Source organism: Callospermophilus lateralis, chromosome 8, assembly GCF_048772815.1.
Source record: "Callospermophilus lateralis isolate mCalLat2 chromosome 8, mCalLat2.hap1, whole genome shotgun sequence".
NCBI classification, from domain to species: domain Eukaryota; kingdom Metazoa; phylum Chordata; class Mammalia; order Rodentia; family Sciuridae; genus Callospermophilus; species Callospermophilus lateralis.
In genome coordinates, this window is record NC_135312.1 from 15,040,485 (window position 1) to 15,065,347 (window position 24,863).

The 24,863-nt window shown below is 38.3% G+C and overlaps 1 protein-coding gene across 4 annotated transcripts in view; it reads left to right on the top strand.

The window, feature by feature from the left end:
- The window catches only part of Slit2 (slit guidance ligand 2), a 333,688-nt gene extending 318,911 nt beyond the window's left edge, over positions 1 to 14,777 (top strand). For all 4 annotated transcript variants that reach the window (XM_076864131.2, XM_076864130.2, XM_076864129.2 and 1 more), the window contains 4 exons: positions 7,800 to 7,954; positions 12,716 to 13,004; positions 13,218 to 13,429; positions 14,536 to 14,777. In XM_076864131.2, the coding sequence (XP_076720246.2) occupies positions 7,800 to 7,954; positions 12,716 to 13,004; positions 13,218 to 13,429; positions 14,536 to 14,777 (898 nt within the window). The remainder of the gene's footprint in view (positions 1 to 7,799; positions 7,955 to 12,715; positions 13,005 to 13,217; positions 13,430 to 14,535) is intronic.
- The last annotated feature ends 10,086 nt before the right edge of the window (positions 14,778 to 24,863 follow it).

Here is a 24,863-nt window from a genome sequence, read left to right on the forward strand (position 1 = left end):
CAGCTAGAAAAATTAAATAAGGCAGACCAATCTCAAAGGTGGGTAAACAAGTGTATGTATTTGTATTTCCATACTTTTGCACAGAGAAAATCTAGGCATAGAGACAAAGAAAAAGAGCAAATCAAGCCTTCAGCATGGATTTTATTTCATATCATTTTGATAGAGCCATTTGAATGTCATTAGCTCTCAAAAATTGCACTGAAGTAATAAGTAGAGTCAGTGCTCTAAAGTCAGTCTGCCTTGACTGGAGTGCCACCTCTTTCACCCACTGACAGTGTGTCTTAGGTAAATCACTACAACTCGTAGGACCCCACCTGGAAAATGGGAGTGACAAATAATGGTGCTATGCTTCAGCAGTGCAGCTAAAGCAGCATGCACATCTTCTTTATGGGACTGTGATGAGAATCTTATTATTTAATACAAGTACTCAGAATATTCATGACAAAAAGTAAACCGTGATACCTATTGATATCAGAAATTCAGAATGTCCAAAACTGAGTTCCAATCATTTGCTTCACATAAACCTGTGTTCCCATTGAAGTCTTCTTTTTTTAAATTTATATATGACAGCGGAATGCATTACAATTCTTATTACACATAGAGAACACAATTTTTCATATCTCCAGTTGTATACAAAGTATATCCACACCAATTTGTGTCTTCATACCTGTACTTTGGATAATAATGATCATCACATTCCACCATCATTTCTCACCCCATGCCCCCTCCCTTCCCCTCCAACCCCTCTGCCCTATCTAGAGTTTGTCTATTCCTCCCATGCTCCCCCTCCCTATCCCACTATGAATCATCCTCCTTATATCAAAGAAAACATTCGGCATTTGATTTTTTGGGATTGGCTAACTTCACTTAGCATTATCTTTTCCAGTGCCATCCATTTACCTGCAAATGCCATGATTTTATTCTCTTTTATTGCTGAGTAATATTCCATTGTGTATATATGCCACATTTGTTTTTATCCATTCATCTACTGAAGGGCATCTAGGTTGATTCCACAGTTTAGCTATTGTGAATTGTGCTGCTATAAACATCCTTGAAAGGCCTGGCCAGCTTCTTGGGTAGCATGGGTCTAGTAGCTTTACTCTTAATTCCTTTCTATCCTTCACCTTTGATTTGCAGTCTCAAGTTTTAATTCTACTGTGGCTACTTCTCTGCCTTCTATTCAAATGTCATAAAGTAGCACAGTCTCTGTCTTTATTTTGGCCATTACTACAGGGTGAATCTCTAATGAGAGGCACCATTTCTTCATCATTATAGCAAAATCCTTAATAATACTATTGTAATCAGCTTTCCCCTAAGTTTTTTAGTGTATATTTTGTTTGGTTGAATTAAATGTTCAAATAATGATTTGTTTCCATTTAGGTAATCTCGTTAAAATACACTACACTGATTTTTTTAAAGGGGGTATGTTACATATTTTTACCCCCAGAGAAACTTGTCCAGTTAAAATTCAGTTTAACTGCCATCATTTTATGTTAAATAAAAGTTACTTTGGCAAAACATTGTTTTCTGAATTGTGCATCATTAAATGTGCTATTGGAGAATTGCACATGGAAATAATTTTGTACATTAATTGCATTATACCAATTGCCTGATTAGTTTTCAACATTTGGATAAATAAATTGTGTTTTAACAAAATGAAATCTGATAGAATTAAGGAAAAATTTCTTAGAAGTACTTATTTCTAGGATGTTTTTGGTTTAGACAATTTCATTTTAGGTATCTGTTATTTCAAATAAGTCAGTTTGAGAACAGTTGTTTCATGGAATTATGTCTATGCTGATAATTTGCTGTCCTTCAAAGTGACTTTGTTTTAATTTAGATAAAAGAAATTGTTTGAATTATTAATGAAAAATACATGTTTCTTTCATTAGATTCAAATTAGTGTCCTTTTCCAAATCATACATCCTTTTTGGAAGCATAGCTATCAATTAAAGATGAGAACAGGATTTAGCACAGCTTTGAGTGTGTTTAAGGAAACACAAGACACAGTGATTATTCCTTAGCAGTACAGATAAAGCAACATGTACATCTACTCATCCAGACAGAAGACTGTGGCTTCTTTTAGACATGCACAATTCATAGCACCAGCATCCAGACAATAGTGTGGAGCAGTGGTTCTGGACCCCACCACTAGTTTCTCATTCTGCAGATCTCCAGTGGGCCTCTCAGTTTACATTTCTGACAAATTCCCAGGGATATACCATGTTCCAAGGACTACACTTTGAGAATAGCCCATATGAAAGGAATCTGCGGGAGCCAAGCTTTGAGAGCAGTTGATTGCCTGTTTCCACACCCAGGTCCCGCAACATCATGCTTGGTGTTGGCTTGAAATCAGCCATGTCAGGAGTATTTCCACTCCAGAAGTCAGCAAATGCTACAAATCCAGGCTCATTTTCTTTTCCCAGAGAGCCAATTGTTAAACATTTGTCAACACTCCACTGTCTCTAATAAGCAATAGCCAATAAAATGAGCTGCCAAACAAGTAAATGAATGAAGAATTTGGCAAGAATGCCTGATTTTTACAGCATAGAGAATAGCATAAAATGGACTCAGTATTAGTGGCATGAATGGATTGATGGATAGATGGATGGATGGATGGATGAATGAATGACTTGTAGCCTAAAGTCAAAACTCACATTACCACTAGGCTCGTAGAGATAGAGTAATACATTTTATTCTCAAGAAATCTGAAAATAAAGTTGCTTTGTTACCTTTCAAAGCAACTTTCTTTTAGTCTAGAAAAGAGAAAATTTTAATAAAAGTTCTTCTTGAAAAATATGTATGTATATCATTAGATTCAAATTAATCTCATGCTCCAAATCAAACAGCTTATTTAGAAATCCAGTTTTTAAACTACTATTTAAAAATTAGGAAATCAAATGAACCACTGTGCAACTGTGTAGGACACTAAGTATTAACCAGTTTCCTTATTTACAGGTCCATGAAACTCTAGGGGACTTTCTGCTGTGTACTTTAGATTTGGTTGGTTACATAGCTCCAGAATTGTCTAATTTGCATTTAAAAATTAAGAAAAAAAGGAAACTCAACTGGTCTGCATTCTTGAAGCATTCAGTTTTAAAGGGGAGGCAGACAGCAGACAGAATCTATAAGATGGTCTTCTTATTTTTGAGATAAACATACAGCCATTCTGGGCATGCCACTTGGGAAGGTACCACCATGAAATTTATAACCCTGGGCAAGTTACTCCACCTCTTGTGCTGCAGTCTCATCCTCTTAACTATCTAAACTGCATCTGATTTTCACATGTGGTTATAAGAATTTGTATATAAAAATACAAAGTACCTAACGCACTACTTGACACAGGGCAGGTTCCTAGAAATTAGTACTTCTGGTGGTTTATGTATTCTCTTTAATCCCAGATACCCAGATCCAACAAACAATATGCAAATAAGAGCTTCATTGCTTCACATGTGACCCCACAGTATGCTCAAGCATAGAGGTCCCTTTCTATTTTAGTGTGTTTTATTAAAATCAATCTGCTTCAAAACTCCTGATTAAAATATATTACTTGATGAACTATTCTATAAGAACTTTCTTCTGAAAAACTCTTATGCATCCAATGGAATCTCTTTTAGCTGCCTATTCTTTTTGATTTAAGAAGATGAGCAGAGACATGTTTTTTATTACCATACCCTACTTCACAGAGGAAATACATTCAGCCCAGAGATATCAGAATGTCTGGGTTAGACTCCTGTTCCATTGCTTGGACTATGCCACCACCACCAGATTTTTAAAATTTTTATGGCAAAAAGCTGGAGCTCACATAAACAAAAATGAAATTTTATCTTTGTAAAACTACTGAAACACTTTAATAATCATGGTTGACATAGAAATATAAAAATTTTATTTTTAATGTCCTGAGTAAGTAGAAAAAGAAAGTTGGAAACATTTTAGAACCCCCTTTTCCTTTAAGCCCCAAGGATTAAAGCATTTGTATGCAGCAAACCACAGGCATTACTGGAAAATCACATGGCTTTTATACTTCCATTTATATTCTAGAAATACAAGAAAACAAAATCTCAGTAATAGAAGAATAGAGTAAGACTAAATTACATAATAATGGTAATAAATGAAATTTATGTTCCCAGTGGAAAAGTTCAAAGTTAAATGGTTCACTTGTTCCTTTTTGTAAGTCATCAAATATATAGTTCCCCAGGGAAATGGAGGTTTATCAATACTTATCAGACCCGAAAGGATGTTATCCATTTCAAGTGGGTATGTAAGAAGTGACTGTGATAGACTGAAAATTCGATGATCTCTCAGTCTTACAGGCAACAACTGGTGTCAGTTATTGCTTTTCTTTTAAAAGGATACATAGGCAAAAGATTCTTGGACAACTCCCAGTTTGTCTCATGCCAGAGAACACAGAGTAAAACCATTTAAAATATTCTTAACTCTTACATATTCTCTTGAGGCCCCATACACACAGTATCATCATCATAAAAACAAAGAATCTGAAAATATTAATTTTGCAATACTTACAAGTTAAAAGCCTAAGGTCAGACGTCACTTAATTCTAAGGAGATATAAAGGGAAATAATGTGTGTTGTAACTCTTTATCAGGTTCCAAAATGATCACACTAGACATTTAAAACTTACAGGGGGAGAAAAATATTAATGTGAATCTCACTTATGATTGGAGAAACAGAATTCACACTTAGCTTTCCACATACTATATATGCATCCTCATAAACCTGCTATCTTCTTGTAATATTATTATAATTTTTTAATTCAGTGATTTTGAGTAAATGTACCAAGTTTTGTAATCATCATATAAGGTTATTGTGAGGTACCTATCCCTGGGATATTTGTAAGAAATGCCACTAAAGGATTTTAGTGGTGATAACACACACATTTATATAGTATTTGGCCTCTTTAGGACTTTTACTGAAAATGTGTTGCATAATACCTGAGATCACATAAACTGGAGTAAAGCAGCCTGGTTTCACGGCTGTTTAGCTACGAACTAGGGATGCCATTTTGAATCCCCTAAACTCTCAACTCTTGTGAAGCTCCAATGAGGAAATACTTGCAAAATCCCTAGAACAGTGTCCGGCCCATAGCATGCACCATAGAATTCTTTGCTCTTTTATTAACATTATTCTAATGAGGAAGAAAAGAGAATAATCACCTAAGGTCACAACAATTGAGGTCACACATTTTTAGAGAAGTAGGACTAGCTGAACAAGATTTCTCTGAGATCCAACAAACAATATGCAAACGTTATCCTTCAAGATACTGATGTAAAAACTCAAAAAACATTTTTCTAATAAAGTGAATGTTTCAGAAGTCTTGTTTTAAATATACAAGAAGCCTATTGATTAGAACTATATTCTACTTAGTATTATTAAAACAAAAAAGCCTCTATTATTCCTAATAGATCCTTTATATTTACTTTAGCATCTACTATTTAGGAGACATTCTGCTAAGTACATTAAGGAATAGGGAAGTAAATAATGCAATGCCCCTACTTGAATGTAGCTTAGAATTAGTGAGAGTTAAAAACATATACTCAAAAAATGAAACAAAAAGGATAAAAAGGAGAAGTAAGTAACAAAGTGACCTACCTCCTGCTTTACAGCTGGAATCCTGCATTATAAAGGGTGCATGAAACTTTAAAGATCTTTAGACACCTGTATACCATCATTAACAATGACTTGCCTTCATTGATTGTCTAAGAGCAATATGTGACCGAGGACCCATTTCTCAGAACATATGGGCCTTTCTTTACAATTTTAAAGAGAGAAAAAGGAGACTTCATTATTAATATTTATAATGTAATTAAAAGTAAAAGTTATCGAACATCCATATAAAACCACTTAAAGGGTTATATATGACCACAAGGGGAAAAAATTGGCTTTTACCCTTTTTATGTATCTTTATTTTAATGCTTTACTTTAGAACTTTAGAGACTTGAACAAGAACTACTCTCCAAAAGTTCTTACTTTTCTGTTAATGTTTAGATTAACAGAATTAATCTAAATTTCTGAATTTCTTTCTGAAAAAGATTCTGAAATAGTATTGGGTAATTTATTTATATGGTGATGATGATGGAGGTGATGTTGATGGTGGTGACGGTACTAATAGCTAACATTTAATTTAGCTATGTTATGCATTTTTAAATGTTCACTTGATATAGATAGACCTCAAATTAACTGTAGAAGGGAGAAACATTTATTAGCACTTACTAAAAAGAAAAGTGAAATGTATTAGTAATCAAGTCATTTATCCAAGGTCAAACATTAATTAATACTTGCATGACCAGGATTCAAATTCAGATTTGTGAAGCTCCAAATTCTTTATATGTAACTCTAGCTGATACTCCAACTCAGCAAATCCCCTTAGAAGAGAGTCAAATTAAAGACGGAGAACAGTTGATATGTAACTGTATTTAGAAAGCAATTTTCTAGTCTTTGCCAATTTTAATGATGTTCAGTGTTAGGATAATTAAATATGTAGGAGGCAAAATATTGATTGACATTTCTAATATTTATTTTTAAAGTTGATATCTGAGACAGGCTATCCTATCAAAGATCCCAGCACACATGAACCCTTTTTAAACACTTCAACAAAGACAACTTCAAATGTGTTCACAATTCTGCAGAGTGATTCAGATTGTCCTCAGATCAAAACCTGTTTATTCTCAGTCAGCAAACAATGCAATATGATTAGACTCCAGTGGTAAAAACCAGCAGAAATGTTAATACAGCTTTTCATCCTTTCCCAGGCTTGAATTTTACAAATTTAAGTATCAGTGTCTGGAAATCTAAACACTTGTCTTGAGGAGGGAGTACTAGTCACTCACATTTTGGAGCAGTTTCTCTATCCTAGGCTCCCATATGTCCATTTTTGAGCCCATTTTCAGTTTTCCCAGACAGTATCCCATGTTGCAGGGTCTTTAGTGTTCACTTTATTATTTCATGCCAATTTCCAGTTACACCTCGTGCCTATATATTGAAAAGAGAGTATATTCCCGACTCTGTGTTATGTAATGGTGCCATTTTCTTCCTGGGTCCTGTTTCGTTGTTCCTGTTAACATTTTTGCCTGCTCTGACACCATGGTTAAATTTGTAGCCAGAACTTAAAACCATCCAGCACCTATTTACAAATTGCACTGAAAATCATATTTTTTAATCTGCATTTTCCATTTACCTCAGTTTCTGAGACTTTATGTTTGTCCATTTTATGAATTTTTATAAGCCTTCTCAAAGCTTTTAGAAGGCAGCAGTAATAATGATAGACCTGGTACTTTAAAAAATTATAGAGACTAGATAGAGATACATTGTCATTCCCAGGCCCCTAGAAATGCCTCTGTTAAGCATTTTATTTATAAACTCTGATATACACAAATTTCAAGAGCAGAAACCAACAGTGCCTTAACATCAATGTCACTAGAGTATATTTGGCACACAAATAGGTTCCTTCTGTTTTTAATACTATTTGGAGTAAGAATATCTTACTAAATGGAACTTTTATGATGAAATTAGTCTTTTGTGATTTCTACATACTGAGGGAATGTGGCAGGATAACAAATAAATTACTCATTTGCACCTTTCTCAGTGGGAGAACACACTTATTTTGCTATCTATTCCTGAGAATTGAAATTCAGTCTATCTCCTTGAAAATATATATTTTTTAATTAGCTTCCTTAATGTCAGCTATGAATGTTTTTCCCTCAGTAGTGTTCATTGGTTTATATTTTAACCTCTTTAATAAAGAGACATGGAAGGGCCGGCTAAGTTGTTTCTCTGTTGCAGCGTGGAGACGATCAATGATGGAAACTTTCACATCGTGGAACTGCTTGCACTGGATCAGAGTCTTTCCCTCTCTGTTGATGGGGGAAGCCCCAAAATCATCACCAACTTGTCAAAACAATCTACTCTGAATTTTGACTCCCCACTCTACGTAGGAGGTAAGCCCACTTCCCAATTCAGTGGTTTCCCATACCCTACGGTGGTTCACATCATAGACTAATTCTGAGGTTATTGATGCTGGGTGCCATAGTCATTGACCAATGCTGATCCATCTGAAAGATGGCCAGCAAGGACAGAGCAGAAAGAGCCAAAGATGAGTGTTCATTTTGTAATCTTGGCTGTGTGGGTCTAACAACATGTGTCATTGGGATAGAGGACATTAATCAATATTTCTTCTGTGCCTACCAAATGCTAGGTGATTTGTACGTCAGATCATCAAATCTTCTATTTACCTATGCTATAGAAAAACAAAGATGGTGTTCAAATCAGACTATGAAAAAAAAATGATGAAACAAGCACAAGGTAATCTGGGAAGTAGGGGCCCCACCCCAGTTTCCTTAAGGAGTCAAAACCCTTCCCCCTAAGCCACATGTGACCGTGTGAGAGCTTCTGCACTACCAGCTGCTCATGAATGACTTATGTGTACAGTCTGTATCAGCCACCAGCAAGGGATTCTGCTTAGCCAAGAGCTTCACCTGAAAGAGCAAGAGAGAGGAGGCTGGGAAGGTAGAGCAGGGCTGGAAATGATGTAGAGAAGATGCAGGACTTAACTTGTATTCAGCAAGAAGGAAAATGAGTAAATGTGTGAGGGAAGGAGGTACAAGCAAAGTTTTAAAGGAGCCCAGGAGAGAAGACCCACAAAGCAGAGAGTCCCCACTCCTGCCTCCATCAGGAGGAAGGAGTATAAACTAGAGATACAGAAGTTTAGAAGTTAGAGAAAGGAGCAAGAGAGGAGGCAATGTTGACTTGAGGCGCATTGAATTAAATTACATTGGGTGAAATTGACAAAATTAACTCATTTTACAGAAAAAAATAAGTATGAAGAGGTCAGGGAACCTGATTTCTTCACTATGAAGTTCATATCATCTCCTACAAAACAGTAACTCTGGAATTCTACACAATTATCTTAACCCCAAAAGGCTTCCTTCAGAGGATTTTTAAAAATTGTTCTCTAAGTCCATAGTCCTTCTGCGTTTAAATTTTTCAGTAGTTAAGTGGTAACACTTTTATAGAGTTTGATTTTTTTTTTTTAGAAAGAGTTCAGTCTTTGGTGTCCTTCTGTAAACATCTGTGGAGCAACTACAATATGCTGGGACCTAAGTTAAGTTAATGGATACATAAAGGATACTAAGTGGAAAAAGAAATGCCCCATCTGCTCCCAGGGATGTGGGGATGAAAGTGCCTCTTCTTGTAACCACCATGCCTTGTGATTAAAGGGTTGCGTAGTGAGTCTGCTTAGAAAGTTAGCTAATCTAATTGCTTCATGGGAATCACAGCCATGAGACTCATTAAAAAACAAAAGCTTTCCATTCTTTCTTGTATTCCATGTAACAGTTAACAGGGCTGCTTTCAGATGGGTGAAGCACGTAAGTCATAGCTGTCCCTGTGATTTGGAATAAGTTACCTTTATTGAGTTCAAACTATATGCCCAACACAACAAAACCTTAGGAAATAGATATTACTTTCTCTGCTTCAGAGTTCCCAAAGGACAACCTCAAGGACTTTTTACAACTTGTCCAAGTTCACAAAACTATTTTGTAGTAGACACCTCATTTAAGTCCAGATCTGTCTGACTCCAAAGCCACCTGCATTGCCACTCACTTCTTAAGAAAAATCAGAAAACAAAGCAAAACAATGTAAGTTATGTGGCTTTTGGTTGTTTATTTCTGGACTTGCCCTTTACTGGATTTTATTGTGCTTTTATTAGAAACCATTTCACTGAATCTTTTAAAACCTCTTTGGAACATAGTGCAAACATTTTTTTTTTCTCAAATATAGAATGAGATTGTTTAGATCATAACATTTTTTAAAAAAAGGAAAAAAAAAGCATTCTAAGCTAAAAAATGAAAAATACTAGTCCTACTGAGGGTGGAGTATCTGGAAGAATCCAGACAAGGCCTCTGTCCATCCAGTCCTGAAGAAAACCACCTCCATCCCAGCCTCAGTGCCAGCAAACACATTGGTTGTACTTCCTTCCAACTCAGAGGGTGGTTGCAAGGATGATTCAGATTTTAAAAATACAAGGAATCTTTAAAGAACACAGCTTTGAATGCTGCATGGTAGAGGTATGAGAAGCTGAGTCAGCAGAGGAAAGTGAGGTAAACATGTCCAGTCTGAAAACAGGGCCACCCCTAAGGACGACTGTCCGAACATGATGCATCCTGTTGTGTCTCTCACAGAAGTGTTCTCTAGAAAAAATGGAGAGGCAGCTTAACTTACCCTGGGCTTATTAACTACTTGTGACATAGTCTTTATTCAACACAAAAAGATTTGATCTTTATGTCTTTCTGTTAAACAGTTCAACCAGAACATTTATTACCTAATGGGCAGGTAAGGCCCTGATATGAAGATTCATGCATATATTACAGATCTGCTAGTGCTGCCATTGACATCAATCTTGATACTTGGTCCCTTTATTGGTCCAGTTTGGAAACCTGCAGAGTCTGTTACGTCTAACAATAGTCTATTTATTGATTAATCCATCTAAGATCCATGGCATAGATGAAGGGCTTTATAAATATCATGGATATTCTACTTTTATCAGTTAAGATCTAGCTCCCTAGTCAAGCACATAGGAAAGTTAACTCGGAAGAGCTTATGGCTGGGCATGTAGCTCAGTGATTACTGTGCATGTAACCTTGGTTTCAATATCAAGCACCTCCCCCGCCAAAACCCCACAGATCATAGATATTTGAAATGGTTTTTGGTTCCATGATAGCCTATTAATAGTTAAATATAAATACACACACACACACACACACACACACACACACAGTACTATAATCAAAACTAGACCTTTTATACGTTTGAGTTTGGAGACTTAACAGGCACACACACACTAATTGTTTCTCCCTGCTGAGAATTTTTGCCAATCTGTATTCAGTAGATGTGCACATATGGGGATCATACCTTCATCAAAATGAGCTATTAAAGATAACTTTGGAAGAAGTTCATTTCTAACCTCTGAAGAAAGGACCATAACCATGTGGATATTAAGGCCCACATTTTTATGATGGATGGATATGATTAAGTTAGAAAGACTCACCCCAGAGCAAGAAATTTCCTGTCACTAGTCCTTTCCTGGAAATGGTAAATTTTGTCCCTTTGACCCTGCTGTAGCAGCCCAGTTTCCAAGGCCAGACACACACACAGTAAAAAACTGTGCACATGGAAATTCAAAGCCCAGATCTGTAATTCAGGTCCAAGTATGACCATGGACCACCTGCCCTGCATGTTGGCGTTTAGAATTCTGCATCCATTTCCCTCCCAGCAAGGTCAGATTCTCAGGATGGGGAGAAACTTGGAAAGCTTCCTTTTAACATTACCTCTAATGGTTCTGATGTGTGTCAAGCTTAGACACAAACGTTCTGGTCCATCTGTTAATGATATAGATGAGAACACTAAGCCCTACAGAAGGGAAATGCCTGGCCCAAATGCACTCAAAACCAAAAGAGAAAACTTGACCAATACTCTAGTGGTTTTGTGACCCTTGCTGCCTGATTTTGGTACCTGCTAGGACTCTAATGAGGATCCTTGAATGGCAAAAGGGACAGTGGCATAAGGAAGGGTCCCAATGAGATTCCCATGGTTCTCAGTGTCAATAACAAACATCCCCTGGAGAGTGAGAGCTTTGATATTTCAAGTCCAGAACTTGCAGTCAGTATACCAGAGTCCAGGCGCAGCTGGGGCATGAGCATACCCAGACAGACTCAGCACTCTGAAGGCCTCTGGCTCCCTCCCTTTGCCCCACATGACCTGGATGGTTACCCGCCTGCAGGATGCAATCCAGAAACTATTTCAGCTTCTGGCTCAGGTCATGGAAAGATTCCTTCAGTTTGCCAAAACAAAAGTCACCAGATAACTGTCACTAGTTGAATATTTATGTACCAAGATTTCAAATACTGTGTTTTTGAAGGAATTTCTTTTGTCCTCTTGATTGTTTAAGAAAATGAAGGCTTCACTCTCAATTAGGAAAAATGCATGATGTGAATGAATTGTCATCTGGATAAGAAGCAGGGGCAATATTTTCAGGCACTGACATCCCTAACTGAGCTGGAGACATTGCCCTTGGTGTATTGGGTTAGTTGCTTATTTATAGAATTAGGCAGAACTGGGAAAAATGGTCACTGTGAACCCCAGCTCTCAGCCTCCAAGACTTGGTGGACTGCACCTTAACTTCAGGACTAAGGAGGTTTATCTCATTGGCCTAACTCTAATCTGAACTTTCTGAGTGACATTGACCATGTTGCCCAAGCTTTCTGGTTGTTGGTCCTTCATCTTTTAAAATAGGGGTAGAATTAGGGGATTACAAATTGTGCTTTGTGGAATTCCCAGGCTTCCTACAGATGGTGGTATCTGGAATGGGTGGGGTTGGATAGAGAGAAAGAAACATTAGTCTGCTCCCCAGTCTTTAAGTACAGTATCTCTGCTTCTAGGTTTTATATATGAATGTTTATGTGCAAAGTTTTTGTTTGAAACAAATTTTAAAATTTAATGATTGAGTTCTTTATTCTAGCAGTGCATTAGAAGTACCTAGAACATCTTCCAAAACCAAAAACAATATCCCTCTCTTCTCTACCCCACCATCCCCATCCACATATCCTGTTGGCTGGGATGAGGTCCTAAGTACCTACATTTCTGGGTAGTAAAGGATTGATAAGCCTGCAAAGAATCTGACCTCTAATGTGGTGTCCACTCAGGCATGCCAGGGAAGAACAATGTGGCATCTCTGCGCCAAGCCCCTGGACAAAATGGCACCAGCTTCCATGGATGCATCCGGAACCTCTACATCAACAGTGAGCTGCAGGACTTCCGGAAGGTACCCATGCAGACAGGCATTCTGCCCGGCTGTGAGCCGTGCCACAAGAAGGTGTGTGCCCATGGCAGGTGCCAGCCCAGCAGCCCATCAGGCTTCACGTGCGAGTGTGAGGAAGGATGGATGGGCCCCCTCTGTGACCAGCGGACCAATGACCCCTGTCTTGGAAATAAGTAAGTTTGGGCTGCTTTTTAGTTGAACACATAAGCTCAACCCTCAAAGCAAAGCCCAAGAGAGGAAGGGAGGCAGGCTGGCAGGTATAGGGAAATGGGACAGAATGAAGCCAGCCCATTGGCACTCTGTGGTTCATATTCAGTCATCCTCAGTTCCCATCTGACCTCCCACACCAAACGCACTTTCACCCCTGTGTTCCTTCTCCCCTGTAGATGCGTACATGGCACGTGCTTGCCCATCAATGCCTTCTCCTACAGCTGTAAGTGCCTGGAGGGCCACGGAGGTGTCCTCTGTGATGAAGAAGAGGATCTTTTCAATCCCTGCCAGACGATCAAGTGCAAGCATGGGAAGTGCAGGCTCTCGGGACTCGGACAGCCCTACTGTGAATGCAGCAGTGGATACACTGGGGACAGCTGCGACCGAGGTGAGCCAGCCCAGCTGTGCAGCTCCTTCTCTTGGCCAAGCAGGAGGAGTGCCCCATCTTTGATGAGAGAGAAAGGGTGAAAAAAACAGGCAGAGGGGTGACAGGAGAAAATCCCAGGTCCTCGTGTTACTGTCTGTTACAGCTTTTGATTTATTTTCAAGTGTCATGAAGGCACCAGATGTGAAATGTCCTTAACTCCCACCATAAGATGGCTTTCAGATTTCTCGTCACAACCTGATTTGCTCTGAAAATTCTCTATTTTACCTTTTGTAAAAGTAATTCTCCTTTTGACCTTCTACAGAAGGCCCACTAACTTTATTCACCTGCAGCCTTTACCCGCCTTTCTCATGCACGTATATCATTAATTCATCTTCCAGCACAGAGAAGAGGGCGCCACTAATTCTGCTCTGGTTTTAGCCCAAAAATCACCTTTGACTTCAAAGTCACTGATTTTTCCATAGCAAATTACACAGGCGAGAAGGATGGGAACAGACACTTTTCAGCCCATCACTTTGTTTCCATGATCAGAACTTGCCTTGTCTCCAGCTGGCATGGACTGTGCTTTGTGTATCAGCAGCAGGACAAGACAGGAAGAGCGTGCCTGCTGAAGCTTTCAGCAGATGTCTCCTTTTTGAACTACTTCATATTAGGGTAATTTATGAAGTCAGTGGAATGTTACTTGCATTAAGTAACAGATTGGATAATATTAAACTCCAGGTCTAATAAATTAAATTGCATTCTCTCTGAAACTGCTCCCCGTGGTAAACAAAACCAGCTGTTAGTCGTGTAAAAACAGAAGATGTGTATTTTTTTTTCTTTTTTCTTTGCAATAAAGGAAAAGATTTAGGAATCCAATTTTCTTGTCAGTGTAATAGCATTGTATTTATAGTCTACATATATAGCATTCACTTTGCTGGAAATAAAGGCCCAAAAGACACATTTTTTTTTTTTCAAGGAACAGCAGGCTGTGCCACCGGCCCAAGATATGTAATAAAAACATAACACTAAAAATAGCACTTACATAAAAAGGGCAGAGAGACAGCATCCACTGAATTGAGATGTGGACTCACAGTCATTGACTGCGATTTTTTTCTGTTCTTTTCTAGAAATCTCTTGTCGAGGGGAACGGATAAGAGATTATTACCAAAAGCAGCAGGGCTACGCAGCCTGCCAAACCACCAAGAAGGTCTCACGCCTGGAATGTAAAGGCGGGTGTGCAGGGGCCCAGTGCTGTGGGCCTCTGAGGAGCAAGCGGCGGAAATACTCTTTCGAATGCACGGACGGGTCCTCCTTTGTGGATGAGGTTGAGAAGGTGGTAAAGTGTGGCTGCACAAGGTGTGCGTCCTAGGCATGGTCCCAGCACCTTCCACCTCTGACACAGGTTGTCTACTTCTTGACCATGTTGGACTAATTTATGCTTCATAGTGGAAATATTTGAAATATATTGTAAAATACAGAACGGACTTATTTTTATTATGAGAATAAAGACTTTTTTTCTGCATTTGAAAAAATAATAATAATAAAATAAAAGACTTGCTTAAACTAAAGCTTCCCCTACACTGGAGAAGTGTGAAGAAAGTTATACGTGGTGGCATTACAGCAACCGTGGGAACGGTTGCAACACAGATCTGTCTTTGCAACAAGCTGAAGACTCGCAGAAGCACATAGAGACTGAGGAGCTACTGTGCACCGACCTGTACTTGCCCAGAGCATAAAATGTGTGTCCCACCTTCACATCAAGCACAAGTGTGTGAGTGAGACTGCCAGGCAGGGGTTGGAATTCCAGAATTTACAGATAGAGCAAGCTGATAAGAAATATTTTGTGCAAAATATAAAGTATCCTGAAGATCTGGGTTCCATTCACGAAAGGACTGGGAGTGAAGTGCTGACTCACCCTACCTTCTTTCTAAATGTTCGAAGAAGCAGCACACAAAAGTGTTCATCTACCATTTTCCAGTATTAATTTTTTTGTAATATAAACGTTAAAGGAGATGATAAAGAACCAATAGATTATTGATAAATAAATTAGTAATAATATGAATTTTTGTTTCTATGACTTCTGAACAGCCCTATACAGTATTCAGTTTCAATGAGGAATATTTATTGTATCAAAGTACATTGTACTTAACGTTCTAGGCCATTCTTTTGCTGTTTCTTGATGCTTTAATATATATTAATTTATAATTATCCTGATTTTTTGTACATTTTTCAAACTTAAATATCAGGATTTTTTTTTTTTTTGGCAATAGTACTAACATAGGTTTATCTTGGGATAAATATGTGTTGGTCTGTTTATTGACCTGAACATCCAACCACTGGTGTCACAGACCTACTGGCCTCATGTAGGACAGCTGCAAAGAGCATAAAGAGTCTAAGAGTAGGAAAAGGACATCTGTGTGAGACAGTCATCATATAGGAAGAAGTGGCCCCTCTACACATGTCTTTACAGAAGAGAAATGGTGTGTAGCAATTGACACTAGAAAGTAGACCTTTTACAAATTAATATCTCCTTGACATTTTTTTTGCCCTTTTATTGATTGGTGGGAAGGGAAACTGTCATGTCAAAAACTGTAATTTTTTTTCCAAAAATAAAACTCCTTTATTACCTTCATGCTCCCATGTTAACATATTTGCTGCTAAATTACATTGTAGAATTGATAATGATCTATAGTGGACTCTGCATTTTCCTCACTAAAATCCCAGGGTGCCCTGTAATGATACAGATGTTTCTCCCTCAACCCCCCAAAAAAATCTTTTTTAAAAAAGAAAATTAGATGTACATGTATAATTCAGTGTGCTTTGTCTTTCTCCAGACTAATATCAGTTACACTACTGATGTTTGTAAATTAAACAGATATTTACTTCATTAACAGCTTGGTGGTTTTCTTAGAAATTGCACAATACTTAGAGGTCCTCCTTTAACAATTTCTAAATCCGTTGATAAAAAACAAGGAAGACAACCTATACATATTTGTGGTCAGGATTTGGTTTGAGATGAACATATTGTCACATTTGGGGACTTTGAAATGGTCACATGGAAGAGATGGATTGAATTATGTGTTCTTTGCTTAGAGATAAGCCTCAGAGCCTTACTCCCTTGGCACAGTAATTCCTCTCTATTGATCATGTAGACTGAAGTAATGTAGAATAGAGATTTTACTTTATGGTGGTTATTTTAAGGGGAAAAAAGTCAAGTAATATTAGTTCCCAGACTGTATTTTCTCTTCTTGCTGTTTATAAAGACAATTAATCTCCCCACAAATTGTGAGACAAAATCTAACTAAGCAACATGTTTTCATCCATTTTTCTTTCCCTCAATTAGAACCAGACCAAGTAGTAACTGGTAACTGCCCAGGTCAAGAACCAACATAGCCTGGGTAGAATACAAGGTCATCACTTCTCTTTAATAAGGTCATGCACATGTGCACACCCACCAACACACTCACACTCTATCTCATACATTCATTCTTGTTTATGGTTTCTTTATTTATGTCATATAAATATTATATAACTATTATAAAATATTTACATATTTCCATTGGTTGCTCCATTTTTTCAAAGGTTTTGAATCATTCATTAAGCAAAGAAACATCTGTGAAGATACCATGACTGGGATTTGTGTTTATAGATACATGCCGTCTTAATGGTCGGTGTTTGTTGATTGCTCAGTATATGCCAGATAGCATACTAAAAGCTCTATGTAAGTGTCTCATTCATCTCTATAAGTTGATGGATTTATTGGGCTTTCTGTTTCACACTGGGGCACAAGGCTGGAAAGCAGAGGAGCTGGACCACATCTCATGCTGTTCAGACTAGGTAGTCCACGTTCTAGTAGCAGGAATAGCTCAGCAGATGTTACTCTTGTCAGGAGACTGAGCCTCGTGCCTTAGTCCCACACACACTAATTCTGTCAATCATATAGATGCAAGTAATCTAGATTAAAGATTTTTTTTTACTTTGTTGTTTTGTCTTAGGTTTTGGTTTTATTTTTTGTTTGTTTTTGTTTTTATTACTGGGGATTAGACCCATAAGTGCTTAGCCACTGAGCTACATCCCCAGCCCTTTGTAAATAATTTATGTAGAGACAGGGTCTCCATAAGTTGCTTTGGACCTTGCTAAGTACCTGAGCCTGGCTTTGAACTCAGGATTCTCCTGCCTCAGCCTCCCGAGCCTCTGGGATGACAAGCTTGCACCTCCACACCCAGCTTTTTGTTGTTTTTAAGGGCAAAAAGTGAAGTATTATTAGTTCTCAGGCTGAATTGTCTCTCCTTCCTGCTTTTAAAGTCACAAAATGAAATTCTGTTTTCCTGGGATTTGAGCTGCTTAGAATGTCTCTTGAGAGACTGTTAGCTCTGTGGTAAGACTGCCTTCTGTGCATGAGATGTTCTTTGAGAAAATCCAGTAGCCAAATAATTACTATCAAATGAGACAAATTGAGTGCAATCATTCATGTTATAAATGGCTCCTTACTTATGAATACTTGGCCATAGGATTCCTTTGAATAGAAAACTAACTATTCTAAAGCTTTTCCAATAGAATTCAATAGAGCAAAATCATTGTGTGCTGAAATGAGTCAAAACCACTACATGGAATACTGCACACTTGTCATCTGAAAAGACAGTTATTAAACATCCCTAATATGTTTACTTTTAAATTGTCACATGAATAAGATAGTATAAGGAAATTCCGTGGGGTTTTGACATGTGTTCAATTTAAGAATATAACCATCTCAATCTTCAGAATTTGTTCTCACCACAGATTTCCTGACATTATTTCTAAGCAATAATAGACTAACCCCTGTATTAGAATTGCTCTGAGCATTTTCTTTTTTGGATGATTTGCTTTGGCAGCAGCAATTCCTTCTGGAGAAATGATTAAAGACTTGAAATCAATTGAGGGAAGAAAGACCTTGAGCTTTATATGTCATCCGCCTCATGTTGTGACCAGTTATTTCCAAAGTCATGTTTGTAAAAATATATACTATAAAAAATATATGAAGCTTTATGTAAAGCTTTCTATAAAGCCATATAAAGTTATATGAAATATGGAGGCTATTTTCCTTCCTAATCCTCTCTGTGTACTCACAAGTCACTTAAAAACAACTTCTGCCATTTTAGAGCTTGTGTGGTTCAGGTTGATGTCAAAGTGGGCAGAAGATACTACACAAATGATCAAACTAATATATGATATCAGACTACCATAAGCACTGTGGTGGAAATTATGGTATATTAGAAGAATACAGCAGAGGGATCTAATCAAATAAGTAATGGGTAGTTGAAATGACTCTGTGAGAAAGTGACATTTAAGCCAAGCGACAAGAGACAAAGTAGGATCCAGGATGGAGGCAGGTGGAGGTGGGTTGCAGGATTATGAAGAGAGCAGCCTCTGTCTAGTTCCTGAGGAGGGAAGAACTCTTAGGTCCTCAAGGAAGCAAAAGAAGCCACTGTGGTGTTTTCATATGTGTACATAGGAAAATTATGTTAGTTTAATTCCTTTGTCTTTCCTTTGCCTATTCCCATTCCCTTCCCCATTGTCTAATCTGCTGAATTTCTATTCTTCCCCTCATTCCCATTATTGTGGGTTAGCCTCTACATATCACAGAAAACACACAGTGAATCCTACTATCCATAAGAATGGGATCCTAGCTAGAATAAAATATAGTCCCTGCTTGTATAATTGTATCAAAATGGATTCCGTTGTCATGTACAACTAAAAAGAACAAATAAATTAAAAAAAAAAGAATTCACTGTGTTCAAAGTGAAGAACACAACTATTTTATGTGTTTGATCCAACAGTGGCTACTTCCTAGCTGTCTGAATTCTCAGCATGCAGTCCCTGTTTTTCTTTTGACCATCTATTTCAGTCTGCTTGCAAAATAATGACAAAAAGTGATGTCTACTTCAAAATACCAACTAGTTTGCTATGCTTAACGCAGCTCCTCTCAACTTCTGATTGAAATCCCTCTAACGATATAGAAAATACAAATATTCCTAATATTTATGCAAAGTGAGAATAATATTAATTTCAGAATCTCCAAAGAATGCTCTTGAACTGAAAGGCTAATTTAACTGAATTAGAAACAACTGTTGGCCAATCTACGCTTTAAAACTCATGTTCATTTCTTCTCTGTTTCTACCATAGCCGAAGAGTCAGGAATTGAGACAATTGGAAACCCAGAAGAAAATATCTGTATTAAAGGTGTCGGTGAAAATCTGGGCTTTAATTGTAGCATGATATCTGACTGCATCAGGCTGGAAACTTCTTGGAAGATCACTGATGTTGACTTGGAAACCCCCCAACCTTCTATCTACCCTTTTCCCACTCTGCTAAAAGAACAATATATTCCCCTGGAACATGTCAAAAATATCTTTGACTCTCATTCTAGGATAAAGCTCAAATTTGTTAATCTGACCTTCCAAGGTTCCTCACAATGTATCCTTAATGTAAGAATCAATATGTGTTCTTAGATTGACAAATGCTAGGAAAGAATTTCTAAATCAAACTGGCCAGAATGTCTAAGTTGTAAACATAAGAATCATCCACATAAAGGTGAAAGTTGAAGCAAGAAAAACAAAACAAAAAAACAAGTAAGCTAATTTAGAGATCCAACAGAATGAACTTGACCAGAGAAGTAAGTTCCATCTTTATGTACTTCTTATCTATCTGGAATCAGTGGTCCCAGAATGAAGGAAAAGCATAAAAGCAATTTTAATAAAAGGGATAATGAAGTATCTGGAGAGTCATGGGTTAGGAATAATAGTAATTCTGATAGTGAAATAAGAGAGTCAAAGGGCAACTGGAAAAGTTAGATAATAGGGTTGTCATTCAATGTGTCAGTAAGTAGTGATATACCACTTATAGTCACAGGCTGTGAAGGCGTGGGACAAACACTTGAGGTATATTCTGGAGAGAATAATACTGAGCACCAAGCTGGAAGAGCAAGACCAGACTAGAGCATCAGTTACATGGGCTAGGTCAACAATGAGGTAAAAAGAAAAGTCTAGATATGGTACTATTGAGGAAATAGTATGCCCAAGAAGAAGCCACAAAATCTCCCAGAGTGAAGACAGTAATAACATGCAAGAACTTTTTTCCAAATGAACTTCTTGGTCACCTTCATCTTCCTCCTGTGAGGGAAAATAACACTTACAAGGGCTAATGTCCTCCAGAGATATCAAATTCAGCTGAGTGGAGGAATGGCCTTTGTGCATTTGGAACCAGCTTCATCCTTGTGACAATATGTGGGTGGCTGAGTTTGGATTCAAACATGAATCAAAAATAAGAAAGCATAAACCCCAAACTAGAAAGTGGGGGAAATAGCCCAAGAGAAAATTGTCTTGAAAACTTGCTATCATTAATCTTACTCTGCCTTCTTCAAGCGGCTAGAATTGTTTTCATTGTTTGCTCATATAGATTGTGGCAGAGAGATTAAATGACTTGCTCAAGGTCATACAATTCAAGTCTCCTGACTCTAACCATAATGCAATATTGATTTTGCTGCAATTGACAGGCAAACTCAATGGATGGCCTCATGAGGTATGGCTGGAGAAGTAAGTATTTCTTAAAGAGAGTTATTTGGGTTTTAAAAATATACCCATGAATAGCACTCACTTTTCTAATGAAGCTACATTATGATATTCTTAAGATTTCTTATTTTCTAAAGGAAAATAAATAGTCCTTTTAATTGGGATTCTTCTTCCAGACACTGAAACTGAGGGACAGGATAAGTCTTTACCTGGTTGCTTCAGTGTTTCTGGCCATGGTTCTGGTTCGGTGTGCCTGGGTTGAGTGAGCTGCCTGAGCAATTGAATTCTACTGCTAAGATAATCAGAAGGACAGAATAGAACGTGGTCCAGTCCACCTAGGTCAAATTCACATTCTTCTACTCATTCCAGGGTATATTGCATCCTTTGTAAAGAAAAATAACAACAACAAAGACATTAAAAAAGAGAGAGAGAGAAACACCTGATTTAAATGAGAATGTCTGATAATGTCTTATCTACAATCTCAGAGGCCTGTGTTGTCACAGAAAAGAAAAAGATGCACATCTGTGAATTGCAGTCTTGAACTGTTTGATCCTGCTTGGTCTCTGCTTACAATATTACCATTCAATTACCTCCTCCATCAGTTCCTACTTTCAATTACATCCCCACAATGATTTTTTTTCTTCCTATTATTCTTATGTTAGCTACAATTCTTCTCTTCTGATGCTTGTCAACTCCTTTTTGGAGCTGTGAAATGAACAGAAACACATTTCTGAATGACATGCACAATACTCTATCTAATTGGGAAATAAATCCCTTATCATTTGGCAAAAAAAAAAAAAAAAAAACAGAAAAGCATGATGGTCTAACAGCTCAGAAAATGAAGTGGAAACCCTCATCATGTCTGTCTCCTCATTTAATGTTTCTTTCCTTTTCCTTGTAAATGCTTTGTTATTTTAAAACATAAACATGATTATACCAATAAAAGAGAGAGTCTGAGGATGAAAAGTTGGAGAGTAATGATTCCTATCCTTGCTGCCATCCCAGTTAAGAGGCCCAGAATACCCGAGAGGCAAGAGGTCCAGTTGGTTCAACTGAGTCAGACACAGAGCCACTTCTTAAGAAATTGAGGCGCTCGCGCGCGCGCACACACACACACACACACACACAGGCACAAGAGTAAATATGTTAAAACAAAGGCTAAGGTCACGTTACCCAAAGAATTGGCCAAGATCCAAATTTAAAAAGATAATAACTGTACCTGTGAATTCTATGGTCTTCTTTGATTGAACTCTATTCCCTTGAAAAGCAGAATGTCAGTGCACAGAAAACCAATTTCAGTAATGACAGCTGGGGTACAATATGAAACCCAAATGTTGGTGTTGTGATGGGGGGAAATATCTGTCTGGAAAGGAATTCTTGGCCTAAGAACATCAGTGGGTTATTTTCCTAGTTCCTTTTCTCACCCAAGCTTAGCTCTTACTTTCACATTACAATGTAATGGAGTATGTATATGCTCAATCCCAGGATGTGCCAGCATGCCCTAGTCAGTGCCATATGGGCACTATGAAAGATGTGCAGAAGCTCTTAAAGACTGAAGGACTTTCCTACCAATAGCTGGCACCTATCGGATCCTGAGCTCTCAGTCTACTTTGGAATCATCTGGCTGAAGAAACATCTTGCCGAAGGTCACACACTTTTCCCAGAGTGGTTGACCCGCAGTGGCTGAAAATGGGACAAATAAATAGCTGACTCCCCTCACCCCCATATGGGACATTTATGAAGCCCACTGCAGCTTCAGAGCTTCCCATGAGATTAGTCAAAACCTCTTGTAGGGCAGCATCACAGCCTCGACTTTTTCTCTACCCAAGTCTGCTTCCCTTCCACCCACAGGTGGTTATTCCCCAGAGAACTCACTTACAAACCTTATTTATGCATTCAGTGACAGCTTCCTGGGAAGACAATCTGGGATACTCCTGTCTCCAAGTCACATTGTGATCAGGGAAAGGCAGCACAGTAATAAAACGCCTCGGCAAGGTGCAAGGTTCAAATAGTAGCAAACTTTTGCCTTATGAGAGGACGGGGAAGTGATTAGTGGTATTTATAAAATGAGATTTGATGGCACAGGGACAGACTTCATGGATAAGCTAGTTGTGATTGCCCAGGTCACATGAGTGTAACGCTCTAGAAACTTCTAGAAAGTTTCTTCACAGCTGTCTTTTACCTTGGTTATAGGCCTCCCTTGTGTGGTCAACCAGAGATCCAGGCTGCTGTCTTACAAACCCCCTGCTTTCCTTTCATGGCTTTCCTCCAAGGTCTTGCAGTCTCCTCATTCATTCTCTCAAGATAAAAAAAAAAAAAAAAAAGATCATTACTACCTCTTCCCTGGAAGAGATTTCTTTCCAAAGAGGTCCTGACTTTGACAATGTCAAAGGCCTGCTATTATACGTGGTCTTTTATTCTCCCAAGAAGAAGAAAAGAATTGTCTCATGTATTAGCTCAGGCTGCTATAACAAAACCATAGACTGGATGGATTAAGCAACAGAAATTTATTTCTCACAGTTCTGGAGGATATAAAACCCAAGAGCACAGTGGAAGCTGATGAGGGCTCTTTTCAACTTGCATAAGGTCACCTTTTCCCTGTGTCATCACATTGTGTTATAGACTAAATGTGCCACCCCCCTTGCATCAAAAGTTCAAATTATAATCTCCAGTGTGATCATATTAGGAGGCAGAACCTTTCTGAAGTGATTGATACCAGGGGAGAGCTCTCTGAATGCGATGAATGCCCTTACAAAGGCACCCCAGAGAACTTGCTTGCCCTCTTTCCTAGAATTTGCAGATGCAAGAAGTTGACAGTCAGCTACCCAAAAGGGGCCCTCACTGGAACCCAAGCATGCTGGCACCAGCATCTTGGGCTTACAGCCTCCAAACTGTCAGAAATGAACTTCTGTTCTTTATAAGTCACCTAGTAGTATATGGTACTTTGTTATAGAAGTCCAAATTGGTTATCACTCAGTGTTTGCCCTTGGAGAGTGGTATCTCTCTTCTTCTTCTTATATGGTCACTGAGCCAATCATAACAGCCCTACCCTCATCATCTGATCCATCCCTAATTACTTCCCAAGGCCTCAGCTCCAAATGCCATCTCTTGCATATTTCATATAACAGGGGTTCAGGCTTCAACATCTGAATTTTGAGACAAAGTATTCATCAGCATCTCTTATCAGAACAAAGGCAGGAATCAAGTCCTATCTGGCACTACTATAGTAGTTTGTGCTGACTACAGAGAAATGCAAGAAATGAGGAATGATAAGAAAGAAGGTATATGGCTAGAGCCCTGGCAGCTAGATACTCACAGGAAGGAGCAGCAATTTACAGATGGTTGAATGACAAAGTACCCCAGAACATTAGAGCTTAAAAACTTAATAGTCATTTTAATCATTCACAGTTTCTTTTGCTCAGAGTTTGGGAAGGAGGACTTTGAGTTTGTCTGTCACTGTCTAAAAGTCAAGGCCTCAGTTCTTCTCCATGTGGACCTCTTAGAGAGCTGCCTCAATGTCCCCATTGCATACCACCTGGCTTCCTCCAGATTAAGCAAGCCAACATGCCACACTACAAGCCTTCTGTCACACACCATCACCCCTGAAGTATTCTGTTAGTTGTAGGTCCAATTCTGATTCAATCTAGGATTGCACGAGGGCATGAATACTAAAAGTGAGGGGCACTGGTGCCATCCTGAAGTCTGACTCCCAGGAAGCATATCAAAGACAAGAGTTAGCTGCTTACATGGAAAAAGCCAAAGAAAGCACTGGCCAGCCACACACCCAGGACCTAACTTGAAGTAAAGAGAATTGTCCGTAGGATCTTCCCACATAACATATAGTTCCAGATCACTCCTTCTTAACCTGAGTCATTTTCTTGCTCTCAACTACTCAATACTCATCTTCC